This window comes from Zosterops lateralis, assembly GCF_965231275.1.
Source record: "Zosterops lateralis genome assembly, chromosome: 12".
NCBI classification, from domain to species: Eukaryota; Metazoa; Chordata; class Aves; order Passeriformes; family Zosteropidae; genus Zosterops; species Zosterops lateralis.
Window position 1 is genome coordinate 9,989,909 of NC_139772.1, and position 13,103 is coordinate 10,003,011.

General features: G+C 36.0%; 1 protein-coding gene across 1 annotated transcript in view; it reads left to right on the plus strand.

Moving 5' to 3' along the window:
- FTO (FTO alpha-ketoglutarate dependent dioxygenase) overlaps positions 1-13,103 on the plus strand; it is a 221,115-nt gene that overhangs the window by 47,863 nt on the left and 160,149 nt on the right. The window contains exons 4-6 of the mRNA XM_083870085.1: positions 3,585-3,728; positions 9,660-9,739; positions 10,073-10,210. Coding sequence (XP_083726211.1) covers positions 3,585-3,728; positions 9,660-9,739; positions 10,073-10,210 — 362 coding nt within the window. The remainder of the gene's footprint in view (positions 1-3,584; positions 3,729-9,659; positions 9,740-10,072; positions 10,211-13,103) is intronic.

Genomic DNA, 13,103 nt, shown 5'->3' on the forward strand with positions numbered 1-13,103 from the left:
TAAAAGTCATGGAGTAGATGTTTTTTGCAGGATTGGAATGGTTTCTAATGTCAATAATATAATAGAAATAACTACTTGTAACAGAAATAACAGAAGTGGTATGTAGAAAATTTTACATTACTTTTAAAGAAATGAGTAAGTGCCTGAAATGGTCACAGCTCTAACTTGTAGGATCTGACCAGTTTGATTTATGTTCTTAGAGTAACAATAATAGGTTAGAATCCCTGTTGTCTAAAAAGAAATCATCACTTGAATAGACTGTTGTGGGTTGTGGGGCTTCTTTTGAACATGTTCTCACTGATCAAATACAGCCTCTCCTTCAGAAATGAAGAGATGACAGAATATTGTTTGTTCTTCTTTTAATGCTTTTGTTCCTGATATATCTGGATACAGCATTCCAAACATGAATTGATAAGAAGATTGTTGACAAAATCTTATGATTTTTTGGTTTTGTGAATGTCAGTTGCAAGAAAATTTCAAATATTAATAGAATTTAGCCTCTTACACTATGGCTTTTCAGTAATGAGGTAGAGGAGACAACTTTGGGTAGATACTTCATCTTTCCCAAGAGCTGCTGTGAAGCAAAGCATGCTCTGCCTTTTTCAGTTTTTGTGTGTAACATACATAAATTGCTATTGAAAGACAGTAGTAATTTATGTACTTGTTTAATTGAGGAACATGTGCCCAAATTCTTTTACAATCTGGAAAAAAATCAGTCAATCTGTAAAAAAATAATATAACAATGGTCAGTTGGATTTAATGTTGAAGTAAATCCTTACAGTTCCTAGTGATGTGTTGGCAGTGATTCTGTTGTCTTAAGAAATGGTGTGTAAGGTTACATTTAGGATAGAGTTTGGCATTGCAGTTTGACTTGAATAGAGATCATTTAGGTTTCAGAGAATCAAAAAAGTCTCGAACTCTGGAATATTTTGGAGCCGAATAGCAAAGAAACCTTTCAAAGGTACTTTTCCTTTCTGTGCTCTGGAACAATAACCAAAGTAGTTCCAGGAAAACAAGTTTCATGTTGTTCTGAACCTAACCCTGACTCAAAACTGATAAGATCAGATGTAAGTGCTGGAACATCTCTGAAATTTGAGCTGTCTAGTTAAAAGCATAATGCTGTGGCCAGTTTTCTGCAGCTACATTCTCTCTTTCATGGTTCTGCCATAATTACAGGTTTGATGAGGTATTGTTATGTTGTGGTAAGCTTTTTACTTCATTGCACCATTTTATTTGGGATTCCAGTATAAAGGTTTCTTGCAGGCCTATAAACCTCTGCTGACTGTAATTCAAATCTGCACATAGTTTTGTTATATTTCCATTAAATACTTTTATATTTGTCCTTTTCTGTATGGCTTATTATAAATAAATTTGTGTTCTTAGGGTGATGGGTATGTGATCCATGATTTATTCTCAAATACTTATGGTTTAGATGTGTCCAAATGTTTTCACTTAAATGGCAACTGTAATTATATCAATAAATATGCAGCATCCAGTCATTCTTGAGGTGTCATAGAGAATTTAATAACAACTTTTTATGTAAAAGTTGGTTGGTGCTACTTGGGGATATGCCACAAATGTTAAGGTGTCTCTATTTTCCCCTTGCTCTCAGTTTCAGGGTAGCTTGCATTTAAAAGCAAGTAGCAGCTTGCTTCCATTTGTTACCAAAATAACATGGTAGGAGCAATCAGATTCAATTGCTGCTGATAATTATAAGGTGCAATAATTGAGAATATAGAGAAAAGGAGACTGTGAGCTGTATTTGAACTCAGTACTTAAGCAATAAAAAATTTATCAAACTGCAAAAAATAAGTCATTTTAACGAGCACATTCCAAAGGTGCTGGATTTATGAGGAGACCCCAGGAAACTTTGATTGAAATTGCTGTCTCTGATTGTAGTTCTATATTTTATTGGTGCCATATTGTGAACAGTGCTGCTGCCAAAGTGAATGAGAAGGCAGCATAACAGAGAGAGTTAACCTAGAAAGGTTACTTCTTTTTATAATATCCATGATGTATTGCATTAAAAATGCCTTGAAAGCCATCCTATTTGCAGTTTTCAGAAAACATTTTTCTTAAATTAAGTTACGATTTATCTGAACAGGGTAGAAAATATGAAAGCCCCTTGAAGAGTTTAGTATTGATTTTCCTGAGTATTTGCTAGCTCTTGTTTTCTCATTTGTGTGCTCCTTGATGGAAGGGCCTAGAGCTGCTCCTGAGCCAGAGCTTCACTTGGAGAACTGCAGCAGTGAAGGGAGGGAACTTGGGGACTGTAAGAATTTTCACTTAAGAACATTCAAATTTGCTCTTCAATAGGCTTTGTTTTTTCTGCTTCCTGAATTTAGACAACATTTCATTGACGTAATAGTTAATAAATTGTCTTAATTTTCTAAAGGCTGCCCCCAGCTAACCTGCAGTTACCATGTGAGATAAATGACATGAATATTTTAGAAGTGTGAGTTTCTAGTCACACTTTGTGTGTGCCTCTTATAATAAGAGCCATACATCTTTAATATCTTTCTTCTAGAATTAAATTAAGACAAAGGTTTTAAAAATTATTACATGAAAGCACATTTCAAGTGGACAGTGAAATGGACACAGTTACTAAGTTGTAAGCAAGAGTTAGGCATGGTGCATAGTTAATTTCTTAGTGTTCACTGCTGTTCTGTGCCAACTACTTATGAAAACTTCATCCCTCCTCTGTCAAAATGCACTGTTACTTAAGCTGTAAAACTGTTACACCATAGCTCCCAAATACCTTGTTATAAATGCTGACTGTATCTTTCAATTTATACTGCAGTGAAGTAAGCTTATGAAAATAGTTCTGAGGGATTAAGCTCTAAATACTATTTCTATGCAGTGGATTATTTTTTCCCCAAGCTCAACACGTTCATGTTGCATAATGATAAGAAAAGTGTTGTGACAAATGTATTGAAGCTTCATTGGCTCTTGCACATGTTATCTAGCATGTTTGACTAGTAATTTTGAGAAAAGAATGACAGAGATGGTTCCAAGATTTGCTTTGTTGGTCTAGACTGTTTTGTAACCATTATTTCACCTTGCTTTTCCTCAGTTTATGATTTGGTGAAATTGTGAGTACATAAACAAAAATAAATTGTTCCTAAAATGCTTCGGCAATTTATGACTTGAAATTCTTTCAGAAGTTATCTATTGTTGTATCAGTGTTGCTGCATTCTTTGATTTTTTTCTTCCATGCTTGTACTTTTAGTGGTAATAAAAAAAATTTCATGATGCTTAACTGAAACTCCCCTTACATGTGCTTAAAAATTTCAGAAAACCTTGAGTCCATTACAAGCCTTCACTTGATCAGCCTTCACTTGGTAGTTAACTTAAAGTTTTCATCTTGGTAAAGTTGGTTGCAGAAAAATTTTTGATCTCATATGAGGGTTTTTTGCTTCTCTTACCTATTGCATGCTTTTGAATTTGGAGATGATGATTATAGCAAATGGAGACTATGGAATCTTTAAGCCTATTAAGATTGTACCACTATCTTTAAGTCGAAACCAGATTTTGTATTTATGATTATTACCTGTTCCCTCATTTTTTGTGGTCTCTTTCTCAAGATTCAGCCATACAAGAAAGCCATGAACAAGAACTGAAGGGAAGGGATCCAGCTGTTTGGCACGTAGGCTTGAAGGTAGCCTGGGACATAGAGACACCTGGGTTGGCAGTTCCACTTCACCAAGGAGACATCTACTTGATGCTTGGTAATTTTCAAGAACTAAGAAGTTGAACTTTCTGTTGAAATTAGAGAAAATTATCTTATGTTAGAATAAATTACCATTCCTTCCTTACAGTTAAGACTTTTATTTACTGTCTGGAGTATATAGTAAATTCCTCCTACTCTTTCTACTTCCTGAGTATTTTTGGGGAACTTTTTTTTCTTAATGTTTCTTTCACTTTACAGCTAAGAAAGAAATAGTCTTTTTTCACCTTTTCTGTCTGTTGTGCAGTCAGAATTACTAGTCCAAGTTAGGCTTCAGGCCATAACTAGAATTTTCACAGATCTTGCCAGAAGTTATGCTGTATCTCTCCCATCCTTGTGTTTCTAGATTCTTTTTGTATTCTGAATGCAGTTTTTCTGAGCATCTGTTACATTCAACAAATAAGTTTCTGTCTTCAGCTTGGCTTATCAAGTGACACCTCTATTATGTAAGATGTGAATGAATCTCCTAAAGTTTTCTAGTACCATGGTCCTTGAGGTTTCAGTCATTATGCCAATCTGTGAATATTTTATTAGTCACCAATTTTACACATGACACTTCTCTCCTTCTGTTACTATGTCTATATTCAAACATGCTGTTTTCTAGTAGTGGGATTATACTAAGATCATAATGAACACAGCTGTCTTACTCCAAGAATGAGTCTCAATGTCTCAAGCGTAGAGGATTAAAAAAAGAAAATTAAATTGAGTTAATTTGCTTGAGCAGCTGAGCTTGTGTGCTAAGGTTTATCCATTGAAAGAAACGAAGCGAGAACTGTTGCTAAGGTTTGTTGGCACAAAATCTGTTGCTTTCTCTTTTGGCTTCTGTTTCTCTTGGTTATAATTTTTTGTTAAAATAAATTTAGTTATAAATCACACAAAAACAAGAACAAGGCTTCTGACAACATGATGTGGGCCTGTTTAGTGTCTTGGTTTGACCAACATCATCTTGGAAGACTGAGAGCATTTGCCGAGCTCCATGCTTTTGTGATTGTGACTTGGAATGCATATTCCATGGAATGTCTCTAGAATGACTTGTCACACTCCCAACTTTATGGGCAGAACAGTCTTTTGAACTTTACCTTTCACAGTTTATCTACTAAAAACAATACCTTTATAGGCCATCATGAAAACCGTGTAGCATTCCTTGTTCTTAGTTATCTCATCAAATCTTCTGAACTGTCATCAGGGAAGTGTTGTGTAAAAGTAGTGGACTAAGTGTGCTCTGAAGTGTGTTCAGACATGGAAAGATAGGTGTTAAGATGTGAGATCCTTTGGCATAGTGGTCTGAATGTGCCTCCCTTTTTTGTAAGGGTATAAAGTAGAAGCCTAAAGGGGAAGAGGGATAGTGAGAATGAAGTTTTAAGTGGCAGCTAAACATTCCTAGAAAGGTTATTATAATCTATTTTTGTGCAATAACACTTAGGGCATCGAGTAAACTCCTTATCTAATCCTTCCTGACTGGAAACTTTGAGCATATAGAGCAATGCTGGCCAACAGATTCAGAAGGTATTTAATAAAAGAAGGGGACTAACTTTAGTATTTTTATTGCAAAGTACTCTAGATTGTAGTTGATTGAGTTACCAGATCATAAGAGTTTTTTATTCCCTAGTGGAATTTATATAGTAACTAAAGTATTTTCAGAGATTCTATATGAAGGGTAGATCAGAAAGTTAGTTTATTTAATGAGTAACATCATAAGCATGTTTAGATGGAAACAAAGGATATATTAAACATTCTTTTGAAGATGATGTGTAAATCACTTTCTTATTAATACTTTTGAAGAGCTACAGATTTGAGCTCTGTAGGCCAGGTGTTTTTTTAATCTCTTCTGCATTTCCATGGTCTTTGTATTTCTTTTCAATTACTTGGAAAAAAATTACTCTTCTAAATAGTCTTAGAGAGTATTCTCAAAATGGCCCTTTTATTATGTTTCTTTGTGTAGCAGAACTGCCTTTATCATTTTGACTTGGGGTGAAAGACAATATAAGGAAACATGCATAGTTTTAGTGCATTTTTTTCTGTTCAGACTTTTTGCATTAATTTTTAAGAGGGGGCATCTTGAGGATGCCATCTAAAAGACAAAATATGAAAACTCCGTAAAAAAAGAAACTTGGCAATAATAATAATAAATAATTTAAAAATTGTTTTATGCTTTTTTACATGCTGTATTCCAGAACCTCATTTCAGTTAGCAGAGTCCTCTTATTGGCTTTATAGTGGCAGAATGCAAGACATCTAGAAAACAGAACCTGAAAGAGTCCTGCAGCTGGTGGTGGTTCATGTAGAGGCACAGATTGATAGGACTGGCAGGATTGGTGGTGACCATCACTGACTCATCCACCCCAGCACAAAACTCAGCCACTCTGTAGGTCTGTTCTTCCAGTCGTTGGAATGGTGTAGTGTTACTGCTTTATATGAATGTTGAAAATGCTGAAACATCACATTCAATATGTTGCTTATAATTTAAAAGTCAGGTCCTATCAATTCCTGTACCTGTAATACCACTAGTATTTCCTGTGCTACACACAAATCTATAGAAGAAAGTGTGGTAACTGCATATTTCTTATAGTAATATGCAATTACAGTAACTTGTAAATCAAGATCAATGGGTAGAGCAAAGTAATAAAAAAACCCACAATTTTTTTTTTAGTATTTCTAGTAGACATTTCATAATGTTTCTGTTCCTCTCTTCATTGGCTTTATAAATGTTTTTTTTGTTATTCTGGGGAGAAATTTAGTAAAATGTCTTATAATTTAAATTTACATCTTCCTTCTCAGCAGCCCTCTTCAGATGAAATCATGAGCCATAATTTAGATGTATATTAATACTAAACATAAGGTGATCACATCCATTCATTCTTCTTTTAAGCTATTACAATAATAAAAATGTATATTTTTAAGTAAAACCAACAAAAACTCAAAATTACTTTCAGTAAGACAGACTTTAAAATAATTTTTTTAGGCTTTATGAAGAAAAAAGTCTGGTGCATGGCTGCAAGTCTGCTGCCTAAAAATTCAAATCTAAACTTTATATCATTCATGAAACGGAAACACTTTAGCTCAATTTAGGATAATATATTGGTCTGCAGAGGAAGTGCACACTGAACCCTGCTGTCTCAAGTACACAGTCAAGGGGTGTCTAATATGAAACGTGTTGGGTGCGTGCAATAAATCCAAAACGCGTGGAGGTGAGCAAAGGGCCCCATCTGCTCTGTCCTAGAGCATGCTTAACTAGCCTTGTCATGGTCCTACTATTAAATTGGAATTTTTCCCCTAATCTTTGAGTTAGACATGACCAGATTTGCAAGCAGATTTACAATTTTCACTAATTTTCTTACCATGACTTCAAAACATACTTAACAAAAATACATTCTGGACTCTTTCAAAGGCAGATTTACTTTTCTGCAGCTGTTTCCCATAGATCAAGCTCTTTCTTGAAGGTTAGGGTTTTAAAACAGCATGAAGATGAACTTTGAATCTTATACCACTCCCCACCCCCAGCAAATTCTAGTTTGAGAAGCATCAAAAAATTATTTTCATAACCAACCAGAAGTAGGTTGCACACATTGCAGAGGTTGGATTGTGGTAAAAGATAAGTATTTAATGGAAACACTTCCACATGTATATAGTGACTCATTAAACTATTTCTAGATATTTAATCTGCTTCTCTTTTCACAAACTAGCTTGAACCCTCTTTGCTCTCTAGCATCTTGAATGTGTTGGAGCTTTTCACTCCCTCCCATTTTTTTTTTCTTGAGTCCACATTTAATCCAAATGGTATATTCCCTACTATTAAGACTTAGAACTCCAGAAAAGTATTTGTCATTGCCAACATATTTCTTTTAAAATCATTATTTTTTTAGTGTTTAGACCTTTAATTCATTCTGTTTTATTTCTGCATGGTTTTCTTGTTTGTTAATGATAGTTAAGAAAATTAATAGCAAAAATCCATTTCACTTTTGTTTGTAGATATTTGTGGTGGTTAGAATATCAAAGATTTTGCCAGTGCTTTAAACACCACTGTACCTTTTATTTGCTTTTCGAATTGTCTAAAAAGTTTGGGAGGAATGCTTTAGAGATGATAGAAAAGACTATATAAATCCCTGTTGGTAATTTTGGGAGCCATTTTTGTTGTGGTTTGTGTTTTCCTTGGAAATACTTTGCCTCCAAGTAATAAGTTTAGGGCCTTTAGCCCCCACTCCTTTAAGGATTGGCTAAGAGTTCCTTATCTTTCTACCTTTTATTTGTGATGTTGCTGTAGTCTGCAGTGAATGGGTGTAGAGTCATTGTTCCTCTCAAAGTGCTTCGGCTCCTCAGCTCACTGATAATTAGTTCAGTAGCAGAATGAGAATTAAGTGTGTGTATGTTATTTCAGTGTTTGTATACTCACAAATCCATTAATCTTTCTTCTGACAAAAGAGCCCAGGTAATTCAGCTGTCAGAAGAAAGCCCTGAGTGAACAGAGCAGGGGCAGGGACTGAGAACGGGATCATAGAGAAAAGGAAGGAATTGGCAGTAGTTTGGAGGAGAGGAGAGGACTGTGCTGAGGTTCTGGGATGTATTTTGAGAAAACAAGAGCCAAAAATCCCTAGATGTCAGTACAGTGCTGGGAGAGACAGATCTACCATGTGAACTTGCCTCCACAATTAAAAATTGAATATGCAACATCCAGATTCCAAAATGTATCTGCTATCTGTAAATAACAGAAAAATCACTGAGAAGTTTTACTGGTAGGGGGTCCCACATAGAGAATAATAGCCTGCATGCTGTTCTGAAGAGTCTCTGTTTTGGTTTTGCAGGCCTCAGGGGTCAGTGCTTAGTCATGTAAAACTGAGGCTGATTCCTTAAGTGTTGTTTTTTACTGAACCCCACAAGGCATTATGGTACTTCCAACACGGATGACCAAGGAATGAAACAGCTTTGGTTTGGCTCTAAATCCAAAATAATCTTCTGGGTGTAGTGTTCTGTATCTGAATAAAAGCTTTCAGTGCCAGATGGACAACAGCCAATTTAACAAAGAGTGATTTTTCTTTTCAGTTAATATACATTTAGGAGAAAAAGAAACTAAATCTTTGCCACAATCTTTTAAGAACTCAAATGCATTTTTAAATATGCTTTGAGGTGTGCAATCAATGAAGCTTCAACTATTTTTGTACCATTAGAATTTTACATTAATTGTAAACTATTAAATTAAAATTACAGACTTCTTTCTGAGACTGATAAAGGATTAGAGGCAGTTGGAAGCAATTCCAAGGTGAAGCTCTACAATGAAAGATTTGCCAAGGGTTTCAATAAAGGTGCAAACCAAAATGAGATAAGTCTACTTCTATGTTTGCTACATACAACCATAGAGAATGGGTACTGAAAGGGGTAGTGGAAGTGTTTAGGTTTGTTTTCTGACACAATTCTTCTTGAAAGTGATTGTGGTATTTAAATATTGCAATGTCCAGACATGATAATGTTCTGTGGCCCTTGCAAGACTGGGTTCTCTACAATTTACCCTCATATGTGTCTATAGTTTTTTTCATAAGTTCTTAGTTTTGTTAGCATTTCTTTTGAGAGTTTTCAATATTTTTTAGTGATTTTGAGGAAAGAGATTGTAACTTCCAAGTAGTCTGTTTAGTCTCCTCAGTAGTCTAGACTCAGTAGTCTCCTCAGCTTTGGAGGAATTAATTTGTTTAGTTGAACTTTCCCTATAAGAGGTGGGAAAATGCCACTTCTAAACTGTCTTGGAGAAAACCAGTGTAAATAGAAATACTTCTGACTCTAAGATAGTGAATAATTACTGTGTTCTGCAAAACATTGGACAGATGTGAATGAATTCTCTAAGCATTAAAGGAAGAAAAGTACTGTACTTAATTCATATTCAACCAGATTAACTTTTATTAAGAATATTTTTTCCATGTACTTAAGGTTTTATAATCTGTCCCTAGATGATCTCAATATGACACATCAGCACTGTGTTCTGGCTGGTTTATCCCCTCGGTTCAGCTCAACTCACAGGGTGGCAGATGTAAGTATCAAAAACATTTCATTGTTTGGTCCCTTGCAAAACCAATATCCTGGTGCCCTATAGGCAGCACCGGAGTGTCTTATCAGAATTGTGGTTCCTGTTATGCTTTTGACTCCAACTCTTTTCATTAACAACTGCTGTTGTTTATTTTTGATTGAGGTACACTTGGCTCTGTATTGGTAGTTGGCCTTAACTCTCAGGTAGACTTATCAGATGTGAATTGAGAGTGTGCTGCACCACACCTCATGGATTGCTGATGAAGTATAGTTGAGAAATAGAAATTTTCTGAAGTGGCTATATATTTATTTTATATATTTTATTGTATCTTTATAGTCTTCAAGAGGAACATTAGAATACATACTTGGACAGTGTGAACTGGCACTCCAGAATTTACAGACTGATTCTGATTCAATGGCTTTGAAATCACTGGAAGCTGCAGTGGTGAAGCAAGTAGAAGAAATACATAATGAGGTGAGATGATCTGCACTGAAAATACTTCAGCCAGGTCTGAACAGGACAGTCTCCTCATGGAGTTAATGGCTATTAAGTGTGTTCAGCTGCTTACAAGGCGTTTTTGTACAAGGCACTTACACTTTGTACCAGTTTGCAGTGTGGCTTTTATGGGTACACTGATTGAGATTATAGTGGAAGTTTTCTTTTTTCCTTCTTAAAATCCCTCTGCTGGTAAAGTAAGAGAAGTTTCACAAATCACTACACCAGAACTGACAGTGTGATGGTCAAACAGACTACTCTAGCCCTTCTCTAACAGAAAGGAATAGAGAGAAGGGATTAGAGGAGAAGGAGCAGGTCAGTTATTCCTCCCTGGTTTTTGTTGAACCAGGTTTTTGCATAATGCCATGGATGGCATTAGAGAGTGTGGGCTCTAAATCATGTACTGAAGAAAATACAGTGGAAATAATTGTGAGGAACATATTTAAGCAGGCCATTTAGTGCTACAAAAGATGCAAGTGTATTCATGCACTTTGACAGGATTCCACTGAAGCTGGCAGTGCTTTCTTGCTTGGAGCTCTGCTGTATTTCTCCTAAGATAAATTAGAAGCTCTACATTTGCACTCAAATTAGAATTCATGTAAAATGTTTAAATTGCTGTCTGCTAAGGAATAAAATATTGTGTAGTGCTACTAAAACTTTGTATAACACATTTTTAGCTGTATTGTGTTTACAGTTGGTAAAATGGAGCACAGTGTTGGCAAAAGATTTGCGCCCTTGACTTTTACCAAAACAGCTCCTAGGGCAATTTAAAGAAGTCTGATGCATGCAGGGGTTTACAAAACATTAATCAGGCTCAGTCCATAAAACTACACGCATATGTGGTTTGCACAGCAAGGGCCACAGGCACAGCTGGTGTAAATTTGCACGGGTCCTTTAACATCAAAGCCATGTGCTGTTTACATCAGGTGAGAGAGTAGCCCCTGGTGTTTGCAGTCACCTGAATAATTTTGCAATGTGACATACAGGGATGTTTCCTGTTACACATATGGGATATACTGTAACAGCAGTCCTTGTTTAACTTGTACATATTGTGCACTTAGTAGACACACTGGATCTGTATTTAATTTGAAAAGAGACTACCCATCCACCTATTTTACTATTCTTTTCTCTTTTTTTCTTAATTTTTTATCCCAAGGTCAAATCTTCACTTGCTATTAGAATGCTACTTAAATTTCATTTATTGCTGCACAAGTAGACACAATTTCTAGAGGCATATATCTGTGGTAAATGTCTATTTCTTTTTCAAATATCACTGAGCTGAAAATATTAAGACTTGTGAAGCTAATGCAACTTTTTTTTGCATATGAAAGCTTCCCACTTTCCTGTATGATAAATCTTTGTCTTTTAAGGCACTAATATAGGTTTTAAACTTTATCAGGCAGGTGGGAGAACAAGAGAGTGTTTTGTTTCTTTAAAGAATCAAGCTGCTTACTGATGAAAATGAGCCTTTCATTTCATTCTTAAACTTAGTTTGTTAGCAGTTTTTAATGCAAAATCAAAATAGCACTAAAATCCAAATCTCATAGGATTAATGGAGAACTGCTGCCCAGTTTCCCAATTTTGTCTGTGTGTTTCTGATATATATTACAGCTTTCTGTGCTATTCCTAAAGCTCCTTGCGATTTCTTTTTCCCTCTTCCTCTGAACCAGAGATCATGACCTTGACATGAGATAGTATCTAGAGCTGACGATATTGTTGTATTTTATTTTTAAATATTGTCATAACTGAAATTCTTCAGTTTCAACTCTTATAACCAGATGCAGCCATTCTTCTTGGTTCTTTATCTTCCTGAAATGCTACGGGTTCATTCTTTTTACCCCCTTGCTGCTACCTCCAAAGCAATCATCAGAGAACATTAACCAGAACAGAACCATCACAGGACCAAGCTAAAATATACTAGTTTAGCAGATTCACAGTCCGTGCTGAAATTAACTGCTCTGCCAAATGAGGCCTGGATGAATTATCTGAGTCTGCTCGAGGGAAAAAGCCTAAGAGCGGGTCTGAAAGAATGAGGAATGATTCTGTGCCTTCACTTTTGTACTCCCGGGCAGGAAAATTGACTTGCTGTGCTGATAAAGTGTGTTTGAACTGAGGATCTGAAGCATAGGTGGAGACTTCATTTTTTTCCAGTTTTGTGGTGGGCAGAGAAATCTCTAAAAGAGTATCTGGGGGGTGTCCTTACTTGATGTTACATTTCCCAGAGTTCATTTGTCAGGGCTGTGTCTTGACAGAAGTATTCCTGCTGAAAAAGTAAGATGCCAACCTGAGGAGGATTTTAGCATCTCTAGTGGGCAGCCAGGTGGTGGAAGTTTAATATTTCTTTAAACCTATCTTTGTTGTCATGGTCTCCCTCTCTACAACAGCCTTCAAAGGAATAGCTGAGTAATTGCAAGGTATGTGCTGTGTGTTAGGTGTGTGTCACTTCTCTCCCAGTGTGTGCTTTGTAGTTGTAAGTAAAGATAACGTTAATTAAAGGTGTTCACATGCAGTTTGTCTGTGTAGCTTATGGCCTTGCAGTCTGAACAAATACTTCAGTGGCAGGGGTGTAGGAAGGTGCACAGATGTAGTTACCTGCCAGCTCACACAATACAGCTGACACACAGTCACAGTCAGATTGTTGTTTGGTCAGGAAAAGTTTATCCCAAAATAAATGATCTTGCACAATTCTCTGAATGGAAACCTCTTGCTCCTCCTACTACTTTCCTCCTGCTTGGCTTTCCTAAACATGTGCAGCTGCTGAGTACATCTCCAACACAGCTACAGGGCACCTGGGGAAAACCACTGGCAGATAAATTCTCTTAAAGGAACTAAATATTGCTGGACAGATCATGTAAATGCTCACACATATAAA